At 31.8% G+C, this 13794-nt stretch overlaps 1 protein-coding gene across 1 annotated transcript; it reads right to left on the bottom strand.

The window, feature by feature from the left end:
• Positions 1-9635: 9635 nt before the first annotated feature.
• Positions 9636-11879, bottom strand: LOC122608133 (H/ACA ribonucleoprotein complex subunit 3-like protein). The gene is made up of 4 exons (XM_043781224.1): positions 11773-11879; positions 11533-11605; positions 10344-10386; positions 9636-9964 (listed from the first exon to the last, which is right to left on the bottom strand). Exons 2-4 carry the CDS (start codon positions 11584-11586, stop codon positions 9867-9869), a joined length of 195 nt encoding a protein of 64 aa, XP_043637159.1. The 5' UTR covers positions 11587-11605; positions 11773-11879; the 3' UTR covers positions 9636-9866.
• Between the last annotated feature and the right edge of the window lie 1915 nt (positions 11880-13794).

Genomic DNA, 13794 nt, shown 5'->3' with positions numbered 1-13794 from the left:
ATATATATATGAGAGAGAAAGAGAAATAGGCATGTGATTGTTAGACACTTAAGCTTAATTGTAAAATCTCTCAAATACTAATTTTTAATATTTATTATATAATATATAAATGATTGGTCCTCATGATTTTTATGGATTAAAATATTAAGATGTGAGGTATTCTATACCCAAGCTAGGTGTCTAATAACAGCCACATTTCTCAAAAGGAAACTCTCTATAGGGGAACTTTATTTTGAGAACCTATTTTTTCATGAGAACCTATTTTTTTGTAAAAACCTTGAGAACTCTTAAATTATGCATTGGATCACACGTTTTTTTTTTCATTCACATGTGAAACGTTATATTAATAGATGTTGTAGAAAAAAGTTTTTTTTCAAAACCTTACATATATCCATTTGTTAACATGTGAACGAAAACGTGAGCATATTCATTCACAAGTTCACAAAAGGTTATTTTGAATGTTTTTTAAAAAAGTTTTTTCTACAACATACTTTTTTATATCATTTTACATTTGAATGACAAAAAAAAACATGTAAACAAATATATTATTTAAGAGTTCTTATGTTTTTAAAAAAATAATGGTTCTCAAAATAAGGAAACTCTCTCTCTCTCTCTCTCTATATATATATATATATATATATTAAGATTTTAATTTTAGATACACTAAAATGGTACAAGCGATATGCGCGAATGTTATAACGGGTGGTGGTGGCGTGCAGCGGTAACATCGGTGGTGGCGATGTAATAGTAGCGGTGACGCGGGGCGGTAGCAACGGAAGTGGTGGTGGTGGCGGCGATTGGTGTGGTAGCGGTTGTGGTAGCGGCAGCAACGGCGGTAATGAATAGTGTAGGTTATTGATGTAATACAGTTTTAATGAGTCGTTAAAACTTAAAATTCAACAAAAATAATTTTGAAATAGACATGGCGCTAAACCACGACACTGTTAAAATGCTAAACCACGACACTGTTAAAATATGACCGGCCAAAATTGGTAATTGAAATTAGAACTAAAGCTTTCTACGTTACCTAATTGGTAAATTTTTTTCACGCATCACTACAGTGTTACATTTTCGAAAGTTCATCAAAGTAAAAAAATTTGTGGATTTCATAAACGAAATCAAATAAAAATTTAGATTATATATGAGTGACAAGTTAAAAAGGGTAATAAATAATGTCTTATTTGGAATTCTAAAATATTTGACGGACTATTTCGAAAATATGAATAGGGGTCAGTTACTTAGATGAGTGAATTCGGTTTTGGTTCATGTCTATTGGGCTAATTAAACTTGGTGGAAAATCATAATAAATCGAAGTTGAAGTTATAACCGTTTCGATGAAACTAGAATATATATCCGTGAAATATATGTAGTAATAGATGAATCTTAGAATTTTAACTACTTTTAGTGTAGATAAAATTCGTAAGCTTCATTTATTACATTCATCAAAAAGTTATGGTGGCCGGCAACTTGTTTGTAAACCACCATAGTTACATAACCTATGATGGGTTTGTTTATGTGGAGAATGGTGATGATCGGGTAATTCGTCAATGATCCTAATACATTTCTAAATTCATCAAGGCTAAGATTGAACTCTAATTAAACTTCTACTCAAAAGGTAAAAACGTTGGCTAATGTTAGAATTGGGAAACAACTAATTATTCTTGTAACAAAATTAAGTGAAATCGTTGTCAACTAAATTCATTCTCAAAATAAAATATACCCGTATCATTTTGTGATTGTAACATGAAGAACGTACATCCAACAACAAATTAAAATTATATCCTATAAGCAAGCTAAATAATATTTCTTTTATAACGAAAAACACCATGGGTCGACCCTACGGGTTTCGTGTTCATATATCTATCTATACAAAATATAATAATTGGAATTGAAATAGATCTATGATGGTTGTCGATTGAAACGCGATATCTTATTTGTCCTAGCGTAGTTTACATTATACCAGAGGTCATTTTCTTGCCATTCAATGTACAAGAATAGTTATATTTGATAGATATAAATCATATAATTTAAAATTTAAAATAAGTTCACAACGTGAAGATTCATTTTAATTATTAATCAAGCACTAAAACAAAAACAAAAGGAATTATACGTTTAATTTTTTTTAGGTATATTTCAAGATCCATAATAAGTAAAGAAGGCCAGTCTCTATTAAAGGCGTTTTAGAACCATTACATACCTACAAGAATTGAATCAACAAAGTTCTTATAGTCATATTATACGTACATAGAATGGTGCCAACATCAATTCTTATGGTCATATTAAATAACTTCAATAACTGAACCAACAATGCAAATATTGGTATTCATCCTTCCTACATACTAAAACATCAATTATTGTGGTCATACCATATATTTACAAAAACTAAACGAATAACACCAATTCTTGTAGTCATATTATCAATCCGCGATCATCAACCAGCAACTACACCTTAATTATAAAACATTTTTAGTTTTCATCCATTTTAAATAAATTTTAATAAATTAACCATACAATAATTTCATAGCGGGTCCATTGATTAGAGATGTATTTATAAAAAAAAAAAAAAAAAGTGAAACTTTAGGTCACAAGTTCAATTTTTGATTTAAAAAAAAAAACCCTAGTGGCTTTAGAGGCTCACCTTCTTTGACTTTAGGCTCGTAAAACAAATCAGTTTTTAGGATTAGCCTGCTTGCAAAACGAGTAAGACACTCACAATTAAAAGAAAATAATAATAAAATAATTTCATTGTGTTCAATTTCAAACAATCTTATATATCAATAACGTTAATTTTCTAGGCAACGACTATATTACTTGAGATATAATACCTTAAAAAGAATAAGAATCATAGCCTATAACTTAAGAAAATAAGCATCATAGCCTATAACTTAGAAAAGAGAAAATGGATGATATATATTTGTATCTTGTGTGCTAGTGTTTTGTTGTTAGTTATCATAATAAAATATGAATTAGTGGTGTTTGGACAAAAGTACGATGCATGCATCTCAATCTCATCCTCGTCTCTAGATTCAGAAATCCAACTAGAAAACTCTAAAAAATAGCTACATGAAGCTTTAGTAGTATCCATTATCAAATAGTTTGATAGGAAAGAAGAAAATTATTATGTTACTAATTACTACATAATAAAAAAGTTTGTGTATCCTCTACACGTGAGCTAATACAAAAAAAACAGAAATCACTCCGATTGTGACATTTTAAAATTCTTTGATAGCAATATTATCATAATTTATACATAAAATATAGATTTTCATTTTGTTTTAATTGCAAATTTTCAGTATGGGATGAAAACGATAAAAAATTTCGCTTTTGATGTTCTAGGTAACTATTTATATATCCGATTGTGGGCTAAAAAAATTATTTTAGATGAAACAGAAAAGCTACTTTCAAAAGGCAATAGTCACTTTGATTTTTTGCAAAATACTTTTTTTTGTTGTTGTTTATTTAATATCATTTTTTTTTCAAACGTTCAGTCGGTATGTGAAATCAGAGAAACCTCATCGTAAAATGGTGAAGCCTTGCACGTACCTTAGACAACGAGATGTTGACCATGGGCCGTTACAAGTATTCGGAGGAAAAAACTCCAAAACTTGTCATCCCTAGGGATCAAACTCAAGACCTTGGCTAATATCATCTATTTATAAATTTAATTTCAGGCAGACAAAATTATGCTATTTGGTTAAAACGTTTAACCACTTTTAGAAATATTTATACTAAGTATAATAAACTTTAGAAAAATAGGTTGCACTTAACATGAGTAGAAAATTATACCTTTCCGTATAAAAATACGCCCCGTGAGATTATATGGTAAATATATAACTATTTGATGCATCTTAACTAGCGTTTTAAAAGTTTCGTTAAGCAAAACCTTAAACTTTATATATCTATCTATACTATTTTATTTAAAATATATATATATATTAACCATTTACATCAATTACTTATAACACTCATTGCCGCCTTCACCACCAACAGTCGCCCCCATTTTCACACCGTCACCGTCACGACCAACGCATCGAGTGCCGTGCTAGGAATGACAAAGACTATGGATCATCTAAATAAGGAAGACTAATCTTGATCACATAAAGAACACAAAATAAAATTTATGTTATCGAATATATAAACGGTACGTAAATAAAGAAAGTTTTTTATATTTTTGGGTTATATATCCGGAGCTAGAAAAGCTAGCTAACACCTGGGTGTAAGTGAACGAAATATTCAGTAAAGCTCAAAATACATCCCAAGCTTTACTAAATACCAATATGAAAGCCTTTCTCAATTCTCATATAGCTAGCCATATAAGACATTCCATCATGACTATAACTAATAACCAGAAACAAATATATCTTGATCAAAAAGACCCACCTAACGAAAGATCATACAAAATGAGTAAACACATCATATATAGCTTTATGATAAAAAAAAAAAAAAAAAAAAAAAAAAAAAGCCCTAATTCCATAAGAGCACCCATATTGAGTGAAGTGGCTCCTCTATAGAAGTAAAAAATTAAAAATTGCGTGTCTACCGAAACATAATCTTCATCCTCCAACTTCACAAAAATACATTCACAATTACACGAATGTCTATGATGAAACACAGGACTTTCGAAAACCGCTCGATCATTCATTTTCACAAATGTGAGGAATATGATGAGACTAATTCAGTTTGATTTTACTAGGTCAAGATTTTTATCAATGAGCTAGTTAACATTTTTACGGAACATATTTTAAACATTTTGTCAAAGGACTGTATCTAGTGAGGTCCCTTCACTAGCTTGTTCCATATATTAGCTTTGATTATTCATTACTTGACAACTTTATTTGAATAAATTTTTTGGGAGTGTGTTAGCGTAATTTTAATTTTTAGACTTATTTTTGTAGATATATTATAAAGCTACTCCGTACTATTGATCTAAAGCTATTGTATATCTTCCCGTGATGATACTTAAGTAATGAGAGACATACAGCTTAAAAATGAGAGTCAAAAGCTGAAATTTAATCTCATAAGAGTGGCATATTAAAAAGAAATTCAAAAGGAAACAAAATTTAAAAGTCCGTTATGTAAAATAAAGTTATTTTATATACGATGGAAATTAAGAAAAGGATTATATGTATTGGTTGTAGTATGTTACATCGCTATCTCTGAATACGCTTCACTCTTTGAGGTGGCGGGTCTAAAAGCATATTCTGAAATTCTTTTGTTGAATATACATTGCAAACATGCATACGCCATCCAAGATTCTTTTTCACTTTCTTCATTCAATCATATTTTGCACCCTATCCGTGTAATTTTGTTGATAAAACTACAGTGTAGATCATGTTATAAAGTTTTACATGTATCTTAAACCAAGTATATATATATATCTAAAAAAAGGCCTACGTTTTATAAGATGTTTAATTATTGTATTTTCTACTCATATAGTAGTTTACAGCCAAAAAAAAAAAAAAATTAGCACATCATCATTTTTTGATGCCAACAAGAGTTTGTAAATTGCAGTAGACAATATACTAGAGGAATTGAGTACGTTTGGTATGTTGTCACTTAATTTTTTCGAACGACAAATCTACTTTTTTTTATAAAAAAAAACGGCCAACTAAACAGTTTATATCCTTAACAAATCTACTCTATTCCTAATATCATCCATGCTAGGGACTGAACTGTGTACTTCACCCGAATAATGGATGAAAGAAACACCAAACATATCTCAAAGTACTTCTAGCTCCCACCGGCCGGCTGATGGAAATGGACTGAATGCCGGAGATATTCATGTTACTTCAATTTGTCGGCCACTGGTTTTGTGATTTTGTGGCTAACATCACATTGGCTGTGAGATAAAACTTTTGCTTTTCAAATTAAAGCTCAATCTCATATTGATAGAAAAATTTATTTAGAGGAAAACATTTAAGAGCTGCTGGAATATGTAAGCTTCAACAGAATAAGATATTTCTTCAAGTATATTTTTTGTTTTGTTAAAAATAATTTGAGCATAACTACTTATATGACATTTATAACTTCAGCTCTAGCTAGTTACTTATCCAACAGTTATATATTATATATTTAGATTTAGATAAATATAAAAGCTTCTGCATTTAGCTAATTTTGCCGAACATAACCAATGATTAGATGGCAGCCGGGTAAATATGAAAAACCAAAATTACTCTAGAAATAATTAGAAGAAAATGTTGAGTCTATATTAAGCTGATAGATTACTTTTGCAAGTATATCTAAATTATTTCAATAATGTGATGGTGAAATGCAAGTTTAATTGATAGGTTTCCTTGATTGACAACAAAACCCTTCACGAATACTCAAAATGGATTCCCCACCAAAACACACACACACACACACACATTCTTCTCTGCTCTTGCCAAAGCCCATATTATGGCCACTGCAGGCCCAGTCAACGGTCAGGTTTGACCACAGGAACTCGAGTAACAGAACTTGGGTTTGCATTGATCAGCAACACATAATCAACATCATAGACCAAGTCTAAGACTAGATGAAGCAAGGTCGATGATATGGAAGGTAACGTTGGGTAATATTTAATCTAGAACGGGTCGAATGTTCAAAACTAAAAATACTAGCCAAGTTAATAATCAAACTGGGATGTCTTTTTTGATTGATAAAACATGGATCACTATTCAGATAGTTGTTTCGTGTATTTAACTAATGCTTAAAACTAAATGTGTTGAATGGTCAACCAACCCGGCCCGTTCTAATCTGTCCTAACTTTCTTATTTGAACGGATTGCAACCTCCACAACTTGCCCATTTTGCCACCTCTAAAGCCAGTTATGGGCATGCCCCAGTCAGCTCTAAGACTAGGTCATTAAAGACAAAAGAGTAAAATAAACAATAGATTTCTAATATGTCAGCATGAACATATATTAGGAGAAAGTTAACAATATTCCTAGATTACTAAGTCAGATTAGTTTGATGATGTCAATTGAGTAAAATAGTCAATGATTGTAACGAATCTAGGCAGATAAAACTCATGATTAATAAACGAATCATCATTTAGTCATATATACGATAACATGAATACCAGAAAATATGTTTACTTGTCACGAACTCTTATATACAAAGACACGCTAAATTGCTTATATGAGAAAGGAACAGGAGTTGTGGATAACGCATACCTGACTTACTCATTCACGGCTTGAATGGCAAATGCCACTTGGCATGTGGACAATGATCTCGGGGATGAAATCTCATCACATTCAATAGTGACAGACGTAAACGTTTCGTTACAAGTGGAACCCATATATTATCTCTTTGTATTTTTACCGGTTGAGAAGAGACAATAACTTCTTCTTCCTTAGAACTAAATGACTTATTAGCTAATTTGAATAAAGTCCAGAAGTGATGCACAATAATACCTTTCGCACATGCCACTACACATATGTACACTGAACTTCTAATAGTTATAGAAAAGACATATACATTCATTTGATTCCATTAGAAACTTTCCTTCCAAATGTTAGCATACAAATTTTAACAACTATCGTATTCTTGGTATATACTGGACCGTTAAGTCTTTCATACTAAAGGAATGTTGGTATCTTACTAAAAGGCGATCAGATGAACCCTTTGTTATAATAAAGCGATGATCATGTGCAGTCAGTCGGTTATTTTGTCCAAGTCCCTAAGAAGCAAAACTAGAAGCAATCGATATGTATATGTGGTTCGTGAACACCAAACCGATGTTTAGATCTCAAAACTAGTACACCTTAGCCAATTTAGAAATGGCAGTCTCTAAAAATAAAACAATGAAGCCATAAGTAAGATCAAATTGCCAAAAATGAGGTTGCAAAAATGTACATGATGTGATCAACGGGATGGCCAGGCTGAAAATGGCAGAACAAAGAAATTAAAATATTAAGTAATTGTACTAAATATAGAATACAAACAGTGAAGGTACAAAAATAACACAAGAATTTGAAAGTTGAATCTGCAGTAAATATTTCTATTATTGGAATGCCACTTTGGGGAAATCGTTGATACAAAAAAGCTGTAAATTAAAACAAAGTCTTGGCTTAAGGGCATCTACAACGTGTACACTATTCATCACACTAAATTTGGTGTATGAAAACTTTTTTTAAAAAAGAATCTATCTGCACCAAATTCCGGTTTCTCTCCGATGACAACACCAAATATTTACCTCGAGTTTGATTTCTACTAGAACATTTTTCACAACTTAAATTTCAATTCTGTTTTCAACATTCCAATTTTATAGAAACTAATCAATATATGATTAAGGTAAAAAAAAATTAATAACTTTTTGACAATTGCTACACTAAATATGATGCAAAGTGACTGAATATTTGGTATTCAACTAAAACTAACATCATGATTATCTACACGGCTAGTCTACATCAAATTAATGTTTGAAAAAGGTTGAACAAACCAAACGTTATACGTGGGCCTATTCCGTTGTGTAGTTCAAACCATCTTATCCAAACCCAAAGCCCAAAACTAATCTACTGGGCTAATTACAGTTTTTTAAATAAAGTCCTTCCAAATTATCTCAAGCTATTCTATTTCCTGTTGCGTGTTCCTATTTTTCCAGTTTCCCCTAAGTTGAGTAGTGGAGCCCTATGTTGGTTAGTGATTATGATCTTGCCAAGACCATAAGGTGCTTTCAGCGCCTTTCGGCTTCCCTAATTCTCACACATATAGGTACAGGCACATCTCTTTAGTACACTCACTAAACCAGATAACAAAAAGTTGGTATTCATGTCGAAGAGAAGTCTTTACGTTTTAAAGCAAACTTCAAGAGAGTGGTTCATAAGTTTGGTTACTTTTATGAGGACACGATTTATGAACCACTGTTTAGGTATATCTTTATCATCTTATTATATGATTTTATTACTGTTTGATGAGAAAGATTTGGTTCACAATTCAAGATGGAGGATTTAGGTTCACAAAATTGCCTCTTTCTTTGTAGGCATTTCACAACTAATTTCATCTATAATTGAAGTCAAAAATATTTATGCTTCTGCTGATATGTAGAAAATTAACAAATAAACCATCCCTATGGAAGCCCTGTATGATATTCAATTCATAAACAAGGAATCTTAACAATTAACGATATACAATGAAGAACTAAAATCACAGTTTAGACAAAACACGTCCACCTTCAATAATAATATATACGACGAGTTGTGTGAGGATGACGCACATGGAGATGACAACTTGACGACAAAACGCATGGACGAAGCAAAAGACATTGTCCGACGAAGTTAATATTAGACAAAAAAGTGAGTACGTCCTATAACGAGACAAGAAAAACTATACTGCAATAATCATGAGTTCAGAGATATGAAGAGATTTATTTAAGGAATTTGTTAGAAACGCTCAGCTAAGCCGTTCAGCTAAGGACACATTTCCCTGGGTGTCAGACTGTCAGGTATTGTGTCAAAAATAACATCATTTTGTAACATAATCACTCTCATAGCTATGATTCTTTTCATCTGTTTGATAAAAATGAGCTCAGCAGATGTTAAATTAAGGATGTAAGTTCACTAAAAAAACAGTGTTACTTGATAAAAATAAATAATCAGGCATTAATGATCAAATATCAACCTGTTGTACTAGTGACAACTTCTAAATATGAACATATTTAAAGCAAACTTCAAGAACTGCAATTAATACTAATTCATATGTTTACATATATCGTCACATCAACAAAAGTTGCACGCTACAAATGAAAACTAGACAGCTTAAAACTAATGAAAACAGACCATCCATAATTGAACTTAGCCACGGTTCAACAAGACTTGTACCCTGTAAACCATTTAGAATGACCAAGCCTACACACACAATGGATGACATCCAATAGAGCAGAGCTACTCAGTACTTACGAGGTGGTTGTTGGGTTGGCAGCAAGCCAAAACGCTTCTTTAAGAGAACCCTCTGCCTTGAGAACTTATCATCTGGTGAAAACCGAGCTGCAATTGAAAGAAAAGTAAAGAGTCCATCACCAAAAATCATGTTTAAGTAGATGTGTTACATTCAACAATGATAGTCGGGTAACGACGTAAATTTAATGTGAAAACAGATCAGTTGACCAGTCAGCATTGTTAGATAATTAAAACATTTAATACAACAAAGAGAGCTACACTAGAAAAAAAAACTCCTAGTCAAGTATCTCAATGTGACAACCACCCTTTATGATCATCAAATTAAACCAAGCAGTTCCTTTTTAGCTAAATTTTAGCAAGTTCACAAGTATGCATAAGTCCACGTGATACCAGAAAGAAATCATATTGTAGTTTGGTTAAAACACATGCGGCAGTCTACATACACATGATAGATATAGAAACGTACCAGGATGAGCAGACTGTGTGGCTAATCCAGTTGGTGATTCTTTCTGCACACCAACAAAAATAAATAATCATCAATGAAGGGCCTCAAAACCTCTACATACATAAAACACGAACACGTATCAGATCTGTTAAAAGAGTAAGAATACAAGCTTGAACTCAGACATAATCAAACAAAGCACGAACCACACTATTTTATTGCAGAAATGTGGGTCTATGATAAAATGTTGCATTAACACAATAGATTGATGCAGAAATGTGAGTCCATGGTTAAAGGTTGCATTAACACAATATATTGATGGACTAGGGCAATCCAGGATTGCATAAAGATCAAGTGAATTTCCTCGCAAAAATTTGTGCAGTTATATCACGTTCCATACAAAAGAAGAATATGTCCCCGGGTATTCTCTTATTAGCCTTGGTAATATGTCGTGCTTCATTAATCTTTGTTAAAGTTTTACCACAAGCCCACAACATAAACTCAGGGTAGCATAAGCTACTAACACGTCAGTTAAAAATTTATCATAAAGAAATTTATGTCTCTATATTCTATGATAATCCATGATTCTTAGTCTGCGATTGGCGTATTTAAAAAAAATAAAATTCAGTAGTTCAGGTTCCTAACATTGACTAATAGTATAAGGGGGCAATTAAGCTGACCATACAAGAACCTTGGAAAGTCCAGGTTAGGTTTTCTGCCTATTTGCAACACATACGGACTCGTGAAACCACACGACTAGTGATCCTATCGTTAGCAACCAACTTGATCAATCCATCACACTGAGTAATAAATTACCTATTACCTCCTAGAGTGAGTTTCATTCATCAAGTAAATATCATACTGTATAAACTCTAGCAGAGTTGTAACTTTTTCAACACATGGAAAAAGTTCCTCATTTACATATGCTTCACATTTTCAGAAATTATGTTTTGCACTTCTAATAATCAATCCTATCTTTTTTTTATGCATTCTATAAAATTATTTTCTTTGTAAGAAACTGAAAACCCAGAACCTATATAGTGGAAAATGTGTAAAAACTATTTGTGCTGTGTATCTATATTTGTTTTCAATAATATATATATATATATAAATATATATAACAAACAAGATACTAGTAATAACACAAACTTGCTAATAAATATTAATATATATAAAGTTATAAGAAAAAGGAAGGTTAAAAAGAAAAAAAAACCTTGGTGGTGTAAACTTTGTCACCATTTTCATTTATGTAAAACTGAAGATACATCTTTGCTTCAGATTTTATCCTGCAACAATTTAAATAAAAAAAAAAAACAGGGTTATAATCAAACTCATAAATATATAATTATACTTAGTTCAAATACACTGGCAACAGTCTCTCTAACCTCGAGAAGAAGTATAATTGTCCTTACTTCGAATACACATATAATATATATATATATAAATTAATTACCTTGATTAGAAGATGAAGACGAAGGAAGTCTGTGGGGAAAATGGGTGTAGGGTTTGTGATTTGGGGTTTTAATTAGGGTTTTACTTATTTCTTGGAATGTTGTGATTTTAAGTCCATTGGGCTCAAAAAGTATTCGGTCCATCAGGCATTTTAAGATTTGCTAAAAACATGGACTCCTTAAATTTGATTTGAATCGAATATAAACTAGCATGGTATCCGCGCAATGCGGCTGCCACGTTGTGGAGACGGTGTGATGGTGGGAGTGACTGTTGATGGTGGAGGCGGAGTCGAGTGGTGTGGACAATTGATGTAACAGTAATTGATTTAAATGGTTAATTAAGAAATATTAAAAAATAAAGAATTGAGAGTGTAATTTAATCATTTATGTTAGTGCATGTGAAAATATTTTAAAGAATGTTAGGTGAAAATATTACATATTTTTCAACACTTTTGAAAATAAAGTGTTTTTTATCTAATATAATATTAGTATGGTACCCGCGCATTGAAGCAGGTATCATCAACAGGCGTCTCATATCATGGTTATCGAAAACAGTATAAGTGGGCAATCAATAAGCAACATACTACGATATAACATAGCTGTAATAGCAGCCAATGATAACAAAATAATACCACGATCCAACAAATATGTATCAAATATCATTGTATACAACTTGCAATTTAGATGTAAATTTAAATAGGTAGAGGAAAATTCGTGCAAAACTAGGATCTTAGATTTAATAACTTAACCAGACCAGCCTAGTAAAATCGAATAATATCAATGATAACACAAATCGAGATTCACAATAGTTAGTTGAAACTACAATTTGAGATATGTTAAGAAAATTAATTATTGATGGAAAGTTAAAAGTACTATCGTAGTATCGTTGCTTATGTAAAGAAGGTTGTTATCAAATAGTTATGTTAGCGTTAATTAGGTAGGTTTTGTATGGTAATTGTTGCTTTGAAACGTCTTGTATTTTTTGTTTCCCTTAAAACAGCGTGTTATCAAGTATGTCATGAAGTTCTCTGTTGTGAGCTGGATCTTGTGTTCAAACCTTCACTGGTAAACATTTCGAGAGTAGTTGAGAAAAAGATTCACAAACGGTCAAAAGATATCCGGATATCCTTGGGTATATATGCAATTCTTCCAAATTAAAAAACTCACCCTATCCGAGTAACACAAATGGGGAAAGAGATTTAGTCCATTTTACTTGGGAAAATTATATAAATATCAAAATATTTTGTATTTGTCTTGCGGCAAACATTGTGCTCATTGAATTTTACTTGGGCATATAAATGTCAAAATATTTTGTCATTTCTTTGAATCGTTAGAAAAGTGGAGTTTTGTACGTATAAACTGGCAAGCAATCATGAGTCGTGTACAAGATCAACGTCTTATACAAAATATAAAAGAAGCAGAAACCGATAAATACTAAAGTGACATCGAATCTTTCTCCTAACTACACCACAAAAGAAAACGCAAAAGGTGTAGTAGTATCAGCCTTAGAGCTTTTCTAGATCATCCTTGAATTTGGCCTTCACGTGTTCCTTCTTTAAGTTAAGTGCAACTGTTACCAATCCTAATACAGGAGTCCATGGAAGCTTAATCTTCGTAGGAGTCTCAAACTTGTCCAACTTCAAATCTTTTGCTACCTGCTCAAGTTTTCCATCAATTTCCTGTTGTATGTTTCTTTTTCCACTTTCCCCTTAGTTGAGTAGTGGAGTGATGTTGGTTGGAGATTATGTTCTTGCCAAGACCATAATTATCACACATATAGTTACGTACAGGCACATTTTTTTTAGTACACTCACCCAGATGCGAAAACTTGGTATTCATATTGAAGAGAAGTCTTTTACATTTTAAAGCAAACTCCGAGAGAGGTGGTACATAATTTTTGATACTTTTATGGGACATGATTTATGAAACAGTGTTGTTTAAGTATATCTTCATCATCTTATATGATATTATTACTGTTGTATGAGGAGAGACTTGGTTCACCAATTCAAGATGAAGAATGTAGG

This window comes from Erigeron canadensis, chromosome 7 (assembly GCF_010389155.1).
Source record: "Erigeron canadensis isolate Cc75 chromosome 7, C_canadensis_v1, whole genome shotgun sequence".
NCBI classification, from domain to species: domain Eukaryota; kingdom Viridiplantae; phylum Streptophyta; class Magnoliopsida; order Asterales; family Asteraceae; genus Erigeron; species Erigeron canadensis.
This window is presented reverse-complemented; position numbering and strand designations above follow the sequence as displayed.